Source organism: Diadema antillarum, unplaced genomic scaffold (genome assembly GCF_040938485.1).
Source record: "Diadema antillarum isolate AM-2024a unplaced genomic scaffold, OU_Dant_1.0 scf00000135, whole genome shotgun sequence".
Classification (NCBI taxonomy): Eukaryota; Metazoa; Echinodermata; class Echinoidea; order Diadematoida; family Diadematidae; genus Diadema; species Diadema antillarum.
The window spans coordinates 2,036,890-2,057,753 of NW_027271024.1; the positions used below are offsets into that span (position 1 = coordinate 2,036,890).

The 20,864-nt window shown below is 38.7% G+C and overlaps 1 protein-coding gene across 1 annotated transcript; it reads left to right on the forward strand.

Moving 5' to 3' along the window:
* Window positions 1-7,677: 7,677 nt before the first annotated feature.
* On the forward strand, window positions 7,678-12,364 carry LOC139720959 (uncharacterized). Its single transcript, XM_071632288.1, has 2 exons — window positions 7,678-8,336; window positions 9,966-12,364. Exons 1-2 carry the CDS (start codon window positions 8,026-8,028, stop codon window positions 10,399-10,401), a joined length of 747 nt encoding a protein of 248 aa, XP_071488389.1. The 5' UTR covers window positions 7,678-8,025; the 3' UTR covers window positions 10,402-12,364.
* Window positions 12,365-20,864: the final 8,500 nt, after the last annotated feature.

The following is a 20,864-nucleotide window of genomic DNA, read 5'->3' on the forward strand; positions in this document are numbered from 1 at the left end:
CCCTTCGATGCTGAATATTGCCGGTTTTTTAATGACATATTTAGCAATGGTGCTTTACTAACTGCCCCATAGTGCTTACAGTATATACCTAATCACTTTACTGCCTATAAACATTTTAGGTTGATTTTCTGTAATGTGTCTGGCTAGTGGCCAGGTTTTTTCAGTTTCTGTGCAAGTTACTCGTAAAGAACTTTGGGAAAAATGTGACCCTGCATCACAAAACCCACAAAAAGTCACCAGATGTGGATTTTTAGTTAAGGACAGATTGTAAAAGAGCAGACTCTAAGCTTTAAGATGATGTATAACTCAATTCGAATGGACTCCCCTAACCTACCTAAATACTGGAATGAAAGCACACACTCTGGAAAAGTGTGAACTGAGAAAAGAGGCTCTGAAGTACAGGGTCTATTCACGCGCTTGTTCTTTCACCAAGCTGCGCTAGCTGTGCCATGAAAGGGACAAAACACAGGATGTCAACCACTGGAGCAACAACAATGAAAGGATTATCAGGTTAAACTGAAATCAAACATGTTCTATTAACACATTCTGTCCATGATTAATCCCAACTTTCAAAGCAGTAGCATTTTTCTTAAAAAAAGTTATTAGACTTGAAAGTGAAGAGTGTACAAAGGATTTCAAGAAATGAAAAGGGGCCTTTAATGCCTACCTGATCATTCTAAGGTAACCCCCAAAAAGGAGTTGTAGAAAAACTGCGGAAAACAGACTTTCCCATTCATGCTATGATTCCAAACTAAAGAATAATGTAGAAGAAAGATAGCTCTTTCAGAAAATATGAAAAACTCAAGATTGACTTAGTTGACCCATTTCACCTGTTTTGAGTCCTCGCGTAAAATCAAGGGGTGCGACTTTTTGTTTGTTTCTGATGCACGGTCACATATACATCAAAAGCAGAGAGTAGGGGAATTTAAACATATAAAACTAAGACAACTAACATGCCACAGCTTCATTAGGCCTTCTAGGTGGAGGGTCATATTTAGTGAGAATCAAGTTACTAGCTTGTTTTGGTTCGTTTCTTAGATCCAAGCTTATCATGTATGGACAAATATTGCACAAATCATATTTTATTTGAGATCATCCTAAACAACTCTCTATGACTTTTTGTGCTAATTATATTTTGTTTGTGTGCTGTAGTGTGTCCTGATATCTATGTATTCCTTATCATGTTGTTTTCATGGTGATTTTTGTAAGTGGAAAATGTCTGACTCAAAACTTAGTTTTAATGACTGACATTAAACTCAGTCTGAAATAATTACTGGTACTTGAGTGTGAATCATGCACATTGTACTATATGTGACCCTACATCGAAAAAACACCAAAAAGTCACCAGACATGGATTTTCAGTGAAGGGCAGATTCTGAAAGAGCAGCCTCTAAGCTAAAAACTGAATTTATATCTCAATATAAGTGGACTTTCCTAACCTACCCAAATAATGGAAGGAAAGTACACATTTTGGAAAAGTGTTTCATAATACTGAGAAAAGAGGCTCTGAAGTGCAGGGTCAAATCAAGCACTTAATCTTACTGTGCTGTGCTCTGTGCAAGTAATGGGACAAAAGATCACAGACAGGATGTAAACTCTGTAGGGCAGATTAAGCTGACATTTTCTTCACTTACTAGACACATTATTTCCATAACTAGTATACAGTATGTAGTAAATTTGAATTGCAGTAGTGCCATCTTTTCATAATTTGATAGAGTTGAAAGTGATGAGAGTATAGAGGGTTTTTAAAAAAGATGAAAAGAGGCCTGTGTAAAGACATTCCTAATTGTGCTGTTCTACCAAGAAGTGTAGAAAACTGCAAAAAAAAAAAAAATGAATAAATATCCATGTGTCTTGATCCCAAAATGTTCAATTTTGTAGAAGAATTGCTTTTTCAGGGAAAAAAAATGGAGATTGACTACTGGGCTGACCCATTTCACGTATTCTGAGTCCTCACATAAAATCAGGGCGTGCGACAATGATTTTGTTGGTTTTGTGATGCATGTTCACACAATTATGCTGTTATTAAAAGTACAACGTCTCTTCATGTTCAAAATTACTTTGCTGAATGGGGGTAAACCCAAACAAACAAAGATGGCAGGACACAGCTTGCCAGGGCCTACTTTTATATGTGACAATTTATTGAATAAGAACATGTTAAGGCTGAAATATTGATAGGCTTCCACTGACAAATATACTTGCCTCTTTATCAGTGTAGCCTACGAGCCCAATCTACCTGCAGGTACAACTTTTTGCATCTTTTGCTTGAGAGAAGCAATAGTATCAGTCAATGTTGATAGTTAAGGAGGTATCTCACTGAGCGACAAATGTTTGCAATTGTAGCTGATTTTAAGTTTCGTCAGGGTTCGTAAACAGTTGCAATGAAGTTCGTGAACAGTTCTCATTGTTGCAAGAGTTTTTCTTGTTGCGAAGAAATTTTGAAATCGTCACTCAGTGACACTGCTTAGGACGTTCTTGTGTGTTGGCGTGGCATAATTTTATGCTACAATATTGTATGAATTTGTTATTATTTATTGAATCTCAGTCTTGGGTGTGTGACTGATTGGTGATTGTAGAAGTGTTTAGAGAGGAAAAAAATCATTGTATGTTAACAAATTATGTCATGTGGAAATAAAGATTGCAATATCATTTTTTGAGAAACTACAGTACAAGTGTAATGCATCAAGCTGTCTTGTGTATAAACCTATTGAAGACTTTGTTTGCAAAAACCGATAAGTCCATTTTTGAAGATTTTGAAGTACGGTCTCTGTCATAAAGTACAAAATAATACCTTTTAAGTGATATATTGTTTACTACATATAAAGGTACATTTTTGAAGTTATGGTCAAAAGAAGCAAAAATTTTCTTATTATTCTCTTTATTTTTCTTGACCTTTAATCACAAATATCTCCATTTGACAAATATGGACTAATAAGTTTTTGCAAACAAACTCTTCTATTGTTCCATTGAGCTGTGTGCATTTTGTAGGGCATGGCATCGAATCATTGTTATTATTATTTATTTGACCAGGTAAAGAATGTGGGATACATATCATAAACATTACAAACGTGAAACAAAAACCAGAATAAACATTACAAAGGGATACTAGTACACTGTACTGTAGGCCTACATGTTACACGTAATGAAAATGAAACAAATGGAGACAAAATGAGCATCAGGGCACACAAAGGTAAAGACATTTACTATTTCCCGTAGGCGTGTTAGCACACACATGTTGCCCCTAAGAAACATTTAACAATCATTCAAAACTAAAAAGATTATCACTTGACCCCTGACCCCCACCCCTTGACCCCACGGCCCACATCAATCTTCAAAACGTGAAAAACAAGAAAATTCCAATATAATCATCCAACCATTGACTCCATGGCCCAGATCATGCCTTATGAATTAAATATGAATTATCATACAATAATACAGTATTAAATCCAATTCAACTAAATATTCATATGTTTACCAATTTCAAAAATTAAAAAAAAAATACAATTTCAACATTAATCTGGCAGATTCCTGGATTTTTACCCAACCCCTAACTCTATACCTTTGACCACATAAACACTCATCATCATCATCATCATCATCATCATCATCATCATTAAAAAAAAAAAATGCAGCGCATGCTTACAAATCAAAATCACAGTATTAAAAGCTAGAACTATCATTATAGATAACAAATATCCCTACTCGAGCAGTTCAGACTCATTGAAAGGAGAAAAGATTGAACCAGAGTGTGCAATACAATACAGTCACGTACACTATTAAGTTATGTAAACCAAGGTTTGTCACGTACCCAATCACGAAGGGCGTTTTGCACAAAACACGATACACATATAAATTCTCAATCCTTCTGTGTCTTTTGTTGTTTTGTTCTTTTTTTCTGCCATTTGATATTTTTTTTACTTGTTCTTTTCTAGGATCTGCAGGGGGCAAATTTGTGAGTTGAGGAAAAAGGACAGAGACTCACGTAGTGTTCAAATGACACTGTGTGGTCTGTTCATTAGTCTTCATTTGAATCCACAGGGTTACGATTGGTGAGATTTTTATTTCCTAGGTTCAGTAAGGATTATCAGGAAAAACAAGGGGGGGGGGGAGTTAATCTGCAACAAGAGGCAGGACATCAATGTCCAATCAGCTTTTAATATTGCCTCTATTATTACTGTTCAAAACATTTGTCCCCCCTCCCCCTCCCCCCCCCCCCCCCAAAAAAAAAGACAAGAAAATGAACAATATTCAAATGCAGCTAAGATTGCAAGCTTACGTGTGTGTATGTACCGGTATGCAGAGACTCGAACTCTCCCGTTTTCGACTGGAGATCTCCCGCCGAAAACCTATTTTTGCAAAATCTCCCGTTCTCCCGCTTGAGATTTAATTTTTCCCGCCCTGGCTCTTTGTCTCCCGTTGGAAAAGACTTCTTACTTATTTCTATCGTACTGTATATGTTGAAAAAATAAACCTTAGATATAGCACCAGAGAGCATCTATAACCCTAGGAACTTCGCGCTTCGCACACATCAAGTTGGAGTCTCCCGTTTGCTAGGGGTTTCAGGCGGGAGAATCTCCGGATCAGAAGGTGCTTTGGGTTTGAGTCTCTGGGTATGTATGTATGTTGGCATGTAGGCGCCCTATAGATGGATGTAAGTATGTATGTGCCTGTCAATGTGCAATTTGTCTGTCTTTGGATTGGTCGGGTAATCAAGAATATGATTTAAGTTATGATCAAAGTATTCCACATTTTCTTCTCATTCGCTTTGCTTTATAGCAGGTCTAATGGCAAACAAATTTACAAGAATGGTGTTTCCACGTTTTGCGACCAAGCTCTTCATATTGTGTCAAACACAGCACATAGTGGCAGCACCAGTCACGAGATCTACGGCCCTCAGAATCTAACATCCGCCCACTCAGAAACCTCGTTGAGTAGGCCTATTATTGTAATACATTAATAGGCCTACTATTATTACACTCTGGCTGCCTTACGTTTGATGTGTTTAACGTCCTCTTGTGTCATTCGTAGCATATGTTTCTATTCCCCGCTGACGTATGGCAGGCCTGGTGTATAGTAGGAAATAGATTGGTTGTGCGTTTTGCAGAGTGAAGACATAAAAACGGTATTGCCCCCCCCCCCCCCCAGCAATCATAATAAATCTTGAACATTGTACTGACGCGCGCAATAAATTGTAGGACCTACTTTACTTATACGAATGAGTGCATAACTTTCGTAACGAACGCTGAATTAGACTCAGTAAACGCTGTGCTTGTATAGTAATGTGACGCAATGTGACGGTTATCACGCACCACGACAAACAATCGAGTCATTTAACTCAGTATGGTGCAATATTGGATTTTTCCAGACATGTCGAGAATGCTCTGCATTGCTATCAAACAAAAACCCCGGTGTTGTTTACTCCCTTAAAAAGAAAAAAAGTTTTTATGGAAGCCTGTCAAGCCTACTCCTATCTTATTGATGCCCTTGGCGCAGAAAAGCAGCGCATTTTTATGGGATTTGTCACAATGATATCATACTTTGAAAGTAATATAATACAAAAATTCTTTTGATGCAATATATTCTGCTTACGTTGGTTAAGTGTCAGTACAGAACGTCAGAAATGAAACACTGTGAGATGGGACTGAAAGTTATCTCGGTCATAGGTCCTACTGTCAAATTCTATTCCCCGAAAATTGCTTGCAGACTTCCTTGTGTGTGACTTCCAGAGGGGGCGGATCCAGGAATTCCGTAAGGGGGGGGGGGGGGGGGGGGGGGGGCAAACAATATATCCGGTGTTTCCTCCAGGTTTCATCTCATTTGTTCTCTTTATTTAATTTGTTTTAACAACAAATATAGAGCGGGGCGCCCCCCTCTGGATCCGTCACTGCTTCCATGTTGGGCATCAGCTTTAGAACTATTCTCGTTCTTTCTACAAACTTCACATTCATTCTTCCGCCAGGGACTGTCTGGTCACATTTTGCATGCATTAAAATTGACTGTTTGATGTGTATAATTCAAGCCATGTTTAGACAGTAATAATTCACATAGAAAGACACCAGCAATGCGTCAGATCAATTTTAGCGTAAAAGAGTCATGTTATATATATATTGTGTAATGAAATCGAATTAAAATAATAATTTGGGTCTGCTACGATGTTTGTTTGTTACTTTGTACACTCCGTAATTAATTTTTAAAAAGGAAAGAAACGATAAATCATGAATGATTTACACAGGAATGACTACTGGTGTTTGACTGTTTTTTTTTTGGTAATCGATTGTATTAATGAACACTTCACATTGAAGAAAAGGCGTGTGCTCGTTTAGAGGGGGTGAGGTTTTTCATAGAATAAAATAATAATAGTAATATAATAATAATAATGATAATAATGATAATAATAATGATAATAATAATAAGGTCTTATTTACCCAGGGTAGTCTCTTCAGTGTTGCCACTGCTCTATCAGAGGGCCCAGCCATTATTATTACCCTAGCGTTGCCAGATACCCATTTATACACCTGGGTCGAGAGGGACATATGGGTAAAACATCTTGTCCAAGGACGTAAGCGCTGGATGGGCGGGATTCGAACTCGGGTCCTCCGATCGGGAGTCGGGAGTCTTATCCACTATGCCACAGCGCCCCCACAACTTTGAAGAACTGGAATGCATTATCGAAAGTTGATCATGCGTGAAAATTCACATCAATTTGTGTGATGTATGTTACCAACAAGCTCGACCTTACTCATACAGAGCTGAAAACGTTAACATTTGGACAATACGTAAATATTCTTCCGCAATGCGCAAGTGTAAACGGAGGGTGTTATTAATTTTGACAGTGATGGCGTGTTACCTATTTTTAACATGGCTCCATACTTCTGAGTGATTCCAATAAAATGTTATTTTTTCTGAGTGATTCCAATAGAAATAACTAACAAGGAATGACACGAAAGTAATTGTTTTCAAAGTTAGATTACATTTGACCTAGTGCTAGGTTTGTGAATACAGGTGTATATTGACAGAGCACAATGATATCAGTAATGAACGCGAAGTTAAAAAGTAATCAATCGGTACTGTGTCTGTATGTCTACCGTTGAATTAAGATTGGAAGTCACATGGAAATTGCTTCGTAATGTCTTGTGATGAAGGTGGAAGAAATATAAATAAGTCATCATGATGAATGTACTTTCCACAATCACTTAACTTTTATTAGAATACCTGGTACGTATCTATCTCCCTTCGACTGATTACTAGGGACAAAATTCCCGATTTCGACATCTAAACCAGACCGACGCCACATTACGAAAGGGAAATCCCCTCCGTGGAAGCATATCTATATTTAGTAACAGACAGATAATCATATTCTGCATGTCTCCCCCTAGCGACCAGAATGCATCCAGCGTCCAGCGTACATTCATGATCGACATTGCCCAAAATAGCTTGTTTACGTTCTATGCATATTTGGGACGATTTGCATTCACCATGGAAGTTGTTTACCAAATGGCGTGGTTACGCCTCCTTAGTAGGCGCTGATTGGTGAAGAGGTTGGTGACGTCATGATGAATACAATCAGCTGTGTGTACGTACGCGACGCACGCATCATAATACTCGCGAAATGCATGCATTGTGTACGTATTCACTGGCGCATTGCTCTTTCTGCGAATATTGCTTACGAGTTGATGAATCACACAAGCTGCGTCGTCATAAACTCCTTGCTGGTGCTGGAAAATCACGAGAACGAAAGATTTGTCAGAAGCTGAGTACCGTGACTTCAGGTGACTGCACCTTCTTTTTTGCTGTTAAAATTTAGACGGCCCACAACAACTACTAACTGTTCCACTACGTACTACACAGCCGACATTTCATTCCAATCCAAAGAACAAAGGAAGCTGCGGCTACGGCTTGCTGTTGACACTGCACTGCTGGGTCTACGTGGAACTTACCTTATCGGAAAGTAGCCTGTTTGCGCAAACACGAATCGTGGTCAGCTTTGGAGTTATTTTTCACATTCATGAGTTATTTTTCTGAAACATGAAGGACGAAATTGCAGCAGCCGTTGTATTTCTCACCCGCATCGTGAGGAGAAATACGAACTTGTCGACAGAACAGTTGGCGAAATTCTCCGAAACGTTAGCCCTCGCGTTGGTGGAACGATTCAGGAATCATTGGTACGAGGACAAGCCGTCGAAGGGGCAAGCGTATCGGTGCATCCGCCTCAGCCGGAACGAGCCGCGAGACAGCGTGATAGACAAGACGGCACGGGACTGTGGAATTCACTACAATAACCTGAACTTGCCCGCAGAACTCACATTATGGGTGGACCCTCGGGAAGTGAGCTGCAGGTAAGCTGGATTTTATCAAACTGAGAAGGTTCTAGAGTTTCTGCTTCAACGAGACGTAGAAATTTTACATGTCACTCACATTTGAATTTTACGTGTCCCCAACAAGCAAGGCAAGCAAGGTAAAATTTAAAAAAAAAAAAGCAAAAGCCAAACAGAATACTGTAAGTTATTCCCAAAACCTGACCCGAGCTGAGTGTGAGACCATGGCGTGCATGCATGCTCTCACTGACTGACACTGTGTTCCTGGATTTAAATATTAGACACACTATCTTAATGAATGAATGCAATGCCAAAAATTACATATAACGACAACAACATTAAAGAATGGAAATTATTTTAGGAGAAATTGGGAAACCAAGTGCCAGTGTGGATAGTTGTCCACAACTACAACACAGGTCTGTAGACCAATATCTCTTATAAGTCGGTTCTTCCTGATGTGATGAACATGAGTTTTCAAATTGGATTTGTAGGAACCCCTCTCCCAGAAAAAAAAAAAAAAATAGAAATGATTCACTTAAGAAACTAAGCTGTAAATATAACAACCCTACATTCTACTAGTCATTAACTTATGATTTAACTTGAGGTTGGCTACTCCTTATCAAAATGTGATTAAATCATTCAGATTTCAGAACAGCATGCAGTGGTTGTAACATATCTATTAAAACCTCACATACAAGTTGTACATGTAATTTATACTAGTGTGTTCATACTGCACCAGGATTAGAGTCTGATTCAAGTCTGGCATGAAGCTCACCACGAGGCAAAGCCAGCTACCTGCATGCTTCAAACAGACCTTTGCCCGGGCAGTACCTGCATTATGTTTACACACGACGGGTGTGAAGTGTGCAGACAAGACAAGACTTGCCCAATGAAGCATGGTCTAGAGAACAAATTGCACCATGTGCTCACACCCAAATTACCTGCATCCTGTGTAATGTGTACAACATAGAATACATGAGTACACAGTGTAGTGTTTTTGTAATTTCACTTGGCAGTATTCACTGTAAATGTTAGAAATCTTGGCAGAGTCTAATATTAAAATAATGTGAAGGAAAGTAAATTGAACCAAAAAACAAGCAAACAAACCACTGCCTGCTGTGATGTTAGCTGAACATATGTTACGTGACCCATTTGTTGATTACTTTTAGTACACAATGTGTCACTTTTCTGGTCAAGTGGTGTACATATATATTTAAGTTTTTTACATGCTTAATATGTACACAGTCTATGCATTTTATTACTTAAATGTGTACTTTGGTGTTTAATTTTACTACACTGCAAATCATGAACATTTGTGAATATGTTTGTACAGTTGTACCTACCCCCTTTTTTAAACTTGTACAGGAACAATTTTTGCAAGTTGTCATGAGGTCACTTTGTAGAAAAATCAGCAAGATGATAATTATAGATTTTGTACCAACAAACATTTGTAGATTGGAAAGAACTTGTCCAACTGTATCCGTAAGTACTCTGAAAATTTATTGTACAGTGTACATAGTACAGTACATAGTACAGACTGTATCGCATGCTACATACATGTATATTGTATTCAAGGTTGTGCACCATTATATAACAATACACAGATGCGTCAGTGTAGGCTATTAACTGTGTGCCTGTTTTTGCTTTCAGGTTTGGAGAAAGGGGAACAGTGTGTGAGGTAGCAAACTTTGCCCACCATACTCAAACGGACAATGGAAACCGGCCACTGACGCCAGCACCCGCCAACAATGGGAACCTTGTGCGCTGCGAGGACTCCCTCAGAGCGGACAATGAAAACAATTCCATTCCCAGCTTACACCACGTTCCGTCGCCCCCGACGAGCCCGCGTCCCATCAACGACAACCTGCGACTGGTTGCCAAGCCGTCGGTGCTCTCGTCCTCCTACTCGACGTCGCCGTCTCTACTGCAGCAGGCCTTCCCAAAGAACAGTTCGCAGGTCGTGTTCAATCGCAACGCGGCAAACATGCCCCGCATCGTGAGCCGACCCCAGAACCGAGTTTGGGTACGCCAAGCCAAGCCAGAACAGTACCGTTGGGTCAGCAAATCCATCGCTGCACGAGCGTAGCGGCCTTACAGTCTAAATGATGGTGCTATATTTTGATAACACGTCATCTTCCCGGAATTTAACACAATTTCCCTTTTTTAGACTTACATTTTTAGCTCTCTCTCTTTTTTTTTCATTTTCATTTTTTCTCAACCTGTCAAAAAGTGTGTGGTGTCTCAACTTGCAATTTTTATACCTGTTAATGGTCGAGTGGACTTGGTGCTCATTTACACTTTTCTATGGACACTTCATGTGCCAATACAAAGCAACACTTTTTTAAGCAGTGATGTGGGACAGTCTGTTTTTGTTGTTGTTTTTTGGGGGGGTTGTTTTTTAAAACTGGCTTGAATGTTTCGTATGCTTGTCTTTGGTTTTCACATCAAGTCTTCTACATGGTTGTCTAGGAAATTTGTGTTCAGTATAGGTTTCTTGGTTTTTTTTTTTCCGTGTATGGTCAATTTTCCTTATTTTTCAGTGACCAATAGGTATGAGTGATGATGCCAAAGTACTGAAATTGACTTGTTATGTTTGTAAATGTCTTATTCTTGTTGGAGATCATGCCAAAACCAAATGGATGTAGATTTGTAAAATACTGAAAATGATCATGACTGGAGAAATATTTATATGAACAAGAAAAAAACAAATAAAACACTCAAAACTGAATAATGAATTATTTCGTTGTTCAAACTGTGATTCTTAAATGCATATTCTCTCTTCACAAACATTCCAGTGAAATGTTGCAGTTAATGGCGCTGTGCTGCACCGACTTACATGTACAGTGTATCATGTATGACAACGAATCAAGTTTGACTTGTAGACTCTGCATGTTTGTAGGGGTACAAACATAATACAGTACAGTATCTACATTGTACTTGGTGACTTGCAGTGAAGTTCTACAGTGTATTTTATCTAAGTACCCAACAAGCAGATTTCAGGTACATGCATTTTGAATGATCATGATACATGTAGCTACTACATGTACAGTGTAATTCTACCTTTTCATATACAGTCAAAATTTGATATTTGGGAGTGATACTATGATAAGGAAGCTGAATGGAATGTATGCATGCATGTTCTGCATCTACAGTACATGCACAGTCTGTATTGTAAAACTGGACACACTCACACCATGAAACTTGCATGCATTGGAGCCGACAGCCTTTCTCACGGCATGAAACTTTTGTGAATTGCCGACCATGGAAAATAATTGGTATTTCTGCTTGTGTGTACACAAAACTTCTACTTCTTTTGCAAATCTTGGCTTCTCGAGAAATTCATGAAAATTTCATTCATGTGCAGAATTTCTGGTTTTATATTAACTAATACCTACAACTGTAGTGTACTCAACAGGTAGACAATGGAATTTACATTTATATGAATGGCATTCATCACATTCTTCGCATTTTTTTTCTCTAACTCAAATCATCAGGCATATGCCACTTGTAACTCCTGACTGAATTTGCAGCTGTAAGCTACTTTCAAATAAGATTCCTATCAAAGCATAGAATTCATCTACACGTGTAGGTAGGCCAATTGTGCCGAGTGCTAATTTCCAACATTTTAGAAGTGCATGCTGAACCCCAAAACTGAAACTTCTTTACAGTGTAAAAGGAAGTAAGTCCACTCATACTGTTCGAGCACACATTCACAGTCACAAACACACACACACAAAAGATGTGGACTTCCCTGCCAGACGTGTGTGTGTGTGTGTCTGTCTGTCTGCGTGTCTTGCTCTGTGTGTGTGTGTGTGTGTGTGTGTGTGTACATACAGTATGTTTGTGTGTGTTTAGGAAGGATGTGTCACTCATTGGCACTTTCTTTGCACATCCCTCGACACACACCCACACAATGAGCCTATTTTTGAGTCAAAGTCTGAAATGTGTCATGTTGACGGTGAATGTGCATTACAGTGCCAACAGATGTTATTGAAAATGGATAGTCTCACACGTCCAGACTTTGTTGATTCCATTCTATCCACTGGCTGCAATGAACTCCACACGGGTGGGGGTGGAGGGGGGGGGGGGGGGGCAACAAATAAACGCACTAACACACATTGATATGGGAATATGTTCAAAACCAGAGAAAAATTCAAATATACAACGATACCAATTGTGAACGTGTGTACCACATTTCACTGCGAACATGCCCGCATTATTCCATGAAAGATTATGCAGATCATCACTCACATGCTCCCAGCTGGTACTTTTAAAAGTTTCGCGACAGTTTTGGCTGAACATTCAGGATAAACGCTTATGTCTAAATATGTTTAACGGATGCCTGAATTTAAGACGGATGTCGTTAACAACCGTACGGTCACATACACTCATTAGTCAACGGCAATCTTGCCAAGGTGTAAAAAAGAAAATAAAAAAAGAAAGAAAGAAAGAAAGAGAGAAAGAAAGAAAGAAAGAAAGAGAAAGAAAGAAAGAAAAAGATGATGTAAAAGAAGAAGAAGATTTTTTCAGGAACTCCAAAAGCGCAGTATTTAGACCTACTTGGTCTGTACAGTTTTTACTTCGAAAGATGTTGGATTTGTAAAAGCGGGAAAAAATAAATGTTACGTTGATCGGCAGTAAAATCTATCACCAATCAATCTTTTCGTTCAGACTTCCCCAAGACTACTATTATGCAAATTGTAGAGAATTTTCGACTAATTCTGCCACCCCTATATACAGCTCACGCAGTTCACATAATATAGCGCCGTATGTTCATAATCTATCACTGGAGGAAAAAAAAATAGGGGGGGGGGGGTAGATAACTTAGCTATTATGTTCAAGATTGAACAGCCGTTATACATGTGATTGTAATGCATGCCATCGATTAATGTCCTCATTTCTCGTTGTTCTTTGTTCAGTGCCTGCTTAGGACGGGGGAATATCAGGGGCAGATCCAGGAATTCGGTAAAGAGGGGGTGCCTTTAGAAAATTAATGGGGGGGGGGGGGGGGGGCGCACGCACCCCGCGCCTTTAGAAAATTAAGGGGGGGGGGGGAGGGCGCACGCACCCCTCCCCCATTTTTTCCTTTTTATTTCTTTTGTTTTTAACAAAAAAATAAAGGGGGGGGGGGCGCCCGGTGCGCTCCCCCCTCGATCCGCCACTATTACAATAAGCGCTGAAAGATATATATACACTGATAGTTTGTCAAGTAACCTTCTGCTACTGTTTTTACACGATTTATCATCTTCCACGACGATTTGCATGCATTTGATATTATTGTATTGTGTTGAGCAAAGCATTGTTCAAGCTAGCTCCCCTTAAAGGTTGCACGGAATCATGTCTTAAAAAAGAAAGAAACAAACAAAACTGTGTAGGTCCCATGTGGTATGACAACATTTAATATTGATAAATATCATCTCCATTCTACTTACCAAAATGGCCCAGTGATTATGGAAGTGGTTTAGCCCGACAACCACACTCTTTAACAAAAAATTAGAGCTTTATGACTAAACCCACACAGACACAGACATACGCACACGCACACACACACACACACACACACACACACAAATGCACACACAAACTGGATGGATTGAATGAGATTTGATGGCAAAATTATGCATGCATCCTGCTTTGTTGATCTAATATGTCCATGTTAAAAACGACAAAACATCTCCCCCCCCCCCCCCCCACACACACACACACATCTTGAAGACAAGATAAATCATTATTTTGTAAAACAATGTCAGGGACGTTTCACAAAGTGATGAAATACTGCAATAACCAGATAGCATGTCGGACAGTGGTGTAGGCCTACAATGTATACTATTTAACGACACCACACCACTGATGTGTCATCCAATGGCAGCTGTCGAACCCTCGCCTGGTTGAATCGTTCTGGAATCTTCTTTAAATTTGACTGGCAGTACTACATCATTGATGTTGTAATACCCGTCTTTGATTACAAACTGCGGATGCCTCTTAATCACACAGCATGAATGGCTGAAGTAGGAATAGGCTCGCGACCGAACTGCGTTATACAGTTAATCTGTTAGTAAAGAACTGAAGTTATAATTGTGACAATAATATTTTCTATGCATGACACTCCTCATTTTCATGCCATATCGTGTGATATCCGCACATTTACACACCCACATAGTAAAAAAGAATACCAAAAAAAAAAAAAAAAACCATCAAACTGTATAGGACTATCGATCGTGGTGAGGAGCTAATAAATTTTGCTGCTGATCAATAAAAGGGTGGGTGAGTGCGTGTGTTGGAGCACAAACCTCCTATGTTTTCTCGAAATGACAAATACAAACATAAACGCTGACGTTTGAATTACTGACGTTAGTTTTGTTTTTACTTGGCTGTACTACAAAGGGGAGCATGGTCAGACAAAAAGAAACGGGTGCAGTTGAATATATACAGACAAGAATGCGTGCTATATACGCACGATATCTGTTTCTTGTTTTCCCGGCGCCTGTCTGTTGTACTTTAGAAGTGAAACACCGTATTCTGATGGTTATTATGCATAGGTCGCATGCGCGGAGGAAAGCACTTTCATTGAAGATTTTGACTCTGATGCCCTCAACTGATGTCATGTGCCAATCAAGACTTGACAAGAGAATCTACAAATTAAATGTTTATACTTCAGGGCCTACACTGCACTTATCTTTACATTGCCGTGTTGTAAATATTGTCTAATCTGCGCAAAGGACAGGGGCGGATCCAGGAATTCCGTAAAGAGGGGACGCGTTTACAAAATTAAATGGGGGGCGCACGCACCCCTCCCCCATTTTTTCTTTTTATTTCTTTTGTTTCAACAAAAAATAAAGGGGGGGGGGGGGCGTGCGCCGGTTGCGGTCCTCCCTGGATCCGCCCCAGAAGGACACTTATTTCAAAAGAATGACGTATCTAGCGCTTGAGCTTGTAAATTCCTAGGTATACAACATTATTTATTTCAAAAATGAAAGTCATATCAAACACAATAAAGAGAGTGAGAAATACAATGGTGGCTTTTTTATGTTCCTGCTCATTGTTGCTTATTGATCATGGTGCATGTTACGAAATGCACAATACACAAAACGATAAATAAAATGGATTATTAAAGAGCCTACACGCAACACACACACACACTATCATACACTGCTGCACATTGTAGCCACACAAAATGTGGCATAAAATGCGTGGAATTGGGAATATTCTGTTGGGAAAAAAACAACGCGCTGCCCTTATTGTTCACGAAGAGTATAGTATTTGGCAAAAAGCCATTTTCCGACCTGGCGAGTTCATTGCCAAGGCCAAAACACACAAAAGCAACACAACAATCACTGTACGTGCGAGTACGTATCGAATTACCATCGCAATATATTACATTCATGTATTTTATTGCTCCGCGTGGCGTACCTGCGTCCTTACGTTTGGGGAAAGAACCGATTTGAAGCGATTGCGAAATTTTTACTCCTAGTCTTCACGAAGTCCGGGAAAATGGCAGGAGGCAGAATTGATATTCAATGTATAGAATCGCAAAGACCTCTTGTTATTCTATATATAGGAATCAATATAATCAAACCTATAGGTGTAATACACATCTACGTGGAAAATGCTCAAACGTGATTCACCCTCATTATCCTTATTGTTATTCAATAAAGTGTGATTTTATATGCATTTTATATGGTAGTTCACACTATGCGATGGAAACGGAAAATGTGATAATTCGAAGGTCTTGACGTAAGGTTATTCTTCTTGATGGGTGGGACCAGCAATACTTTGCGGCTTGTTTTTATTTCCGTGGCGTGATGCAAGGAAAGTCCCGAATTGCATGTTGTAAGAACCAGCACAACTCAAACGCAGTATACAACGGCAAAAAAAAAAACAAAAAAAAAAAAAGAAGGAAAGGAAAAAGAAGAAGTCCTGCGTTATTAGCATCACGTTTGTTTGTACTTGCGTGCTGTGTGTGTGTGTGTGTGTTTGTTAGTAGGTTGTAAATCATTGATTATGCAATTGTTGAAAAGGACGCAATGTGTGTCACACAACCATGTATGCTATATTATTATGATTTGTTAAGCAGAAACTGGGTGATGTCCCATATTATCAATTTAGTATTTTGAATGTGTGTGTGCGTGTGTGTGTGTGTGTGTGTGTGTGTGTGTGTGTGTGTGTGTGTGTGTGTGTGTGTGTGAGTCTGTCTGTCTGTCTGTGTGCCTCGCCGATTGGGCGGGGGGGGGGGCAGTGATATTGAGAATGATTTGTTGAGCAATGCATTGTAGGCCTACTTTATTATCATGAGGACGCAAAAAGTCACACACTGTAGGTTATAACACCCCTTTTATGTCATGACCGTTGATTTTTTACAGAATCATTCCATTTTATGGTTTTTAGCTGAGTGTGCTTTCTTGCGTTTGTGTGTTTTCATGCGCAATGTTTGTGATGAGGATGTGTTTGTGTTTGACAGTATGTTTGTATGTATGTTTGCTATTACTCAAAACTTGTCATTACGCAATATTTCTTGGACGGACACCGTCACATGCGACCACCATTCTACTAAAAAAAATCCTGATCGCTCTGAGACGATATAATACTGTTTGTATATGCTGAAAACTACCTGGGAGGTGGAATGAGAATATTTTCATCTCCCTGCAACTACAGATACAGAACGCTATGCAATCTTTGGAATTGACAAAAGAGGCCTGTTAAGTCTGAGATCATGAACAACATTTTTTCTTGTCATAATTGTCAGAATTTGAGTTCTCTTGCAGGCAGGTATAGAGGGCCTAATAACATTTAAAATTGAATTTCTGTTCTTAATCGTATATTTTGATGTATTATCTGTTATCATGATTGTAGAATAAAAGCGAAGGTTATCCCCACTTCGCCTTTTAATGCTTTGGCAATGTCGCGCCAAAGATGCAATTGAAATCAGGAAACCCTATCATAGTAGACACAACCATCTTTTATTTTGTATTTTTAATCTATAAATCATACGTTTTTTTTTCTAATGCCAGTTATAGGTCTATACAGATTATGAAATATTATATCGCGAGAAAGAAAAAATACACCCACCAGCAGATATTATTATATAAAACAGAAAGATAATGTGTCCAGACAGCGCTTGCCAGAAATCTGGGAAGTTGGAGCGCTGTCACTCCAAGTGAGTTTTGAGAGGTAATAAAACCAGGAAAACGACTCGAGCTGTTTCCGGAGTGTTCCTTCTATATGGAGAGCTGATATTGAGGAAGATGTTATGATTCCAAGAAACACTCTATGTCGAGAGAGTGATTATTATGTTGTAATGTTTAGTCATGAGCTGCTTATAAGTGTGGTTTAACATGAAGCTTGGAAGATACAAAAACAACAACAAAACAAGCAGAAATCCCTATCATATCCCTTCATTAATTCTCTTTGATTATTGTTCGACACCACTAAATCGATACATTATTAGTCATTTTAATTATCAGAGACGAGATGAATGATATCAGCTGATAGATGTTCTTGATTTACCGCGTGATTCTCACTTCTCAAAATAAGGCACCAAAACTGAATTACACATCAGCCCATCCACTTTCTTCTTCATCCAATGTGTATAATTCACTTCTAAGGAGCTGTGACACGATAATTCCAGGTTGAAGCTGGAAAAGAGAAGATTATTAGCCTACATTGCTCGTTAACACAATAATATATGCACCTTCTTAATTCTGCATTATGACCGCACAAAACACAACAAGCATAGTAGTCCTATTCTTTTTCTTTTTTTCTTTTTTTTTCAATCAGGGATCGCAAATGTCGCTTGTATAATTATAGGCTCTTCAAATTTTGAAGCTATCAATTAAGCTATTATAAAAAAAAATCATTGAACCTTGTATGATGCGGGATTTGAAACGAACGCGACTTAATTCATTACGTAATCGTCACGTGCTGCCCATCTGTTTACAAGGAAAACGTGCTGGTTACCCACCAAAATAGCAATTTTAACACACGTACATTCACCACACACGCACACACCCACACCCACTTTTTTTTTCTCTCTCTCCCTCTTTGGCTCACCTCGTCTACCCCTTCTCATTCTCGTATGTCATTGGCAAAGCTCCGTACGGTCATTGTTTGTGGAAAAATAATCTCTTCCCATGTTCCCCCGTATGGGATAAAAGGCATGAAATTTGATCAATGAGCAGATGGTTGACGGCTTGGGTTGTGGCCAGTTCGTGCGTGAAATCCGCCAACACTGCCTTATGCTATAATGACCCGAAACACGTCTTTATTTCATTAGACAAAAATGATAAAATTACGAGAAATCATGATTCAGAGAAGGGGAAAAAAAGGAGAATTCCAAGAGTGTTTGAAGAAGAGGTGTTAAGAAAGAGGAAGAGGAAGATACAGGGGAAACTCGGTATAACGAACACTGCTATAACGAGATATCGGTTATAACGAGGAAATTTTCTCGGTCCCAAATTTCCTTCCACACAAGTCTACGTAAAATGCTACTCTTATAGCGAGATCGGCTATAACGAAATAACTGCTATAACGAGATGAATTTTGTGACTTCCAAACAAAGAAAAACATAGTAAATCAAATCTGCTATAGCGAGGTAAAGCAAAATGCCTTCGGTAAAGCTTTATGTCGCCTGTGCTATCATCTTCCGAGATTGTAAAGCTTGATGCGCCAAAAACTGTCTTGTACACACATACATGTAATCATTTTCTTCAGTGCACTCCAGCTAGCACTGCATGTTGTACGTGTGAAGTGTGTGTGTGCACGCACACTGATACATGCAGAAAATGTGGTGAGACGGCCATATGTATACATGACATCATCATGATGTTTAGCAGGTGTGAGGCAATCTGATGCTGTGATTGGCCTTCTACTTTAAGGAATTCCCCGTCTTCACACACACGCAGTCATAATGTACATACAGTATGTGTCACATACACACACAGCATTGTGCAGACCATTATTCAAGCTTTCCACACAACACACACCCATACGATAACCACATACCAATCCACAGACGATCTTGATACAATCGCAAGCTATATAAATTTACAAATTCAAACATCTACAATTAATAAGAAACACATTCTTGATATTGGATTTCCTTGTCGAAAAACATCTTCTTACCCATAAAGGTGAGTAATTCCCTCACACACAATATCAAGTTATCAGTATTGATTGAAATATGATGGGTAGTCCCACATGTGCAAATTAATGTCTTTATTTTATGCCTTCTTTTATGCCTACTGATATAACGAGATATCGGCTATAACGAGAAAATGACTCGGTCCCGACCATCTCGTTATATCGAGTTTCCACTGTAGTGATGTTTATCAAGACAGAAGATGGGGTGGGAGAGAAATAGATTAAAAAGAGACGAAAAGACTGTGTATTATGATCTTATAGATGGGAAAGTTGAGAAGAAAGCAAAATGAGGAAGATAAAGATAAGATTATTAAAAAAGAATATTGAAAACAAACAGAGGAAAGGGAATAAAGGGAATATTCGAAAAGAGAAGAAGATTCATTTTTTTTTTTTTTTTGCGTAGCAACATCAACTATAGGCCTAACTACAGTATCGTCATGAACCCCAAGTTGAGAGCCTTCAAAATAAAGGCTCTCAACTGGGGGAATCCGATTATGACTATTATGTGTTCATAATAACATGATCCGATTTTGTTTTGTTTTCTTTTGTTACGTCAATGACGGAATCACATTATACTGCAGCTTGACTATAGCACTCAAGACATTGACTGTAGACTTTCTCGCTTTCGCTTCCTCATTACAGATCAAACATCTTTCATCAATCATACTTGGTGTTGCTGTTTTCCTTCTTGCGCTTTCTCGGCCTCTATACTTCGTGTATATTAATATATTATGATTATGATATGCTTCCCATCAATGATTATGGCATTGTGAAGAGGAAATTTTGGAGGTTGCAACAATGATAAATATAGAATCAATGATATTGTAATGTTACATTAAGAAGCTCGCACGCTATATGAAAATTAAGATGATATAATATGATTGTTTTGGAATAGACTTGTTATTTGCTTTTTCAAGGGAAAACATAATTATGGGAAGGGGGTGGGTGGTAAGTTCCCTTTAGGAGGAGACTAGGTATATCTATAATTTCATCAGTGAAATCCATTCTACAGGAGAAATCTCATTTCAGCAATTATTGTGAGACATCATGAGGACTTGCCTGGATTTATTGCATTACAGGAAAGCCACCACCATCACTATCATCTTCATTGTCACCATTTTCTTTTCTTTTTTCATCATCACCCTTTCATCATCACAATCATAATCTACCATATCTTTATTAGTATTCAAGCACTAGAATATAAAACCTAATGTTCTACTAAACAAAATTCATATACAAATTATGCTCTTACCCCTCCCCGGTATAAGGTAAGTTTTCTGGGCTGCCACATATTCAAGCACTCTCTTATAGTATGACAGTCCTTCTCGTGTATAATTTCTTAATTCATTATTTCCAAATTTGATAATATATTAGTAATGGAATTAATGTACACATTTATTTTCTTTCTTTGAA

What these genes read in the sequence shown, in the direction of transcription:
- LOC139720959 (XM_071632288.1), top strand. Translation starts at nt 8,026, where the DNA reads ATGAAGGACGAAATTGCAGCAGCCGTTGTATTTCTCACCCGCATCGTG. An exon ending in CCTCGGGAAGTGAGCTGCAG is followed by an intron (nt 8,337 to 9,965) that starts GTAAGCTGGATT and finishes TTTTGCTTTCAG; the next exon opens with GTTTGGAGAAAGGGGAACAG.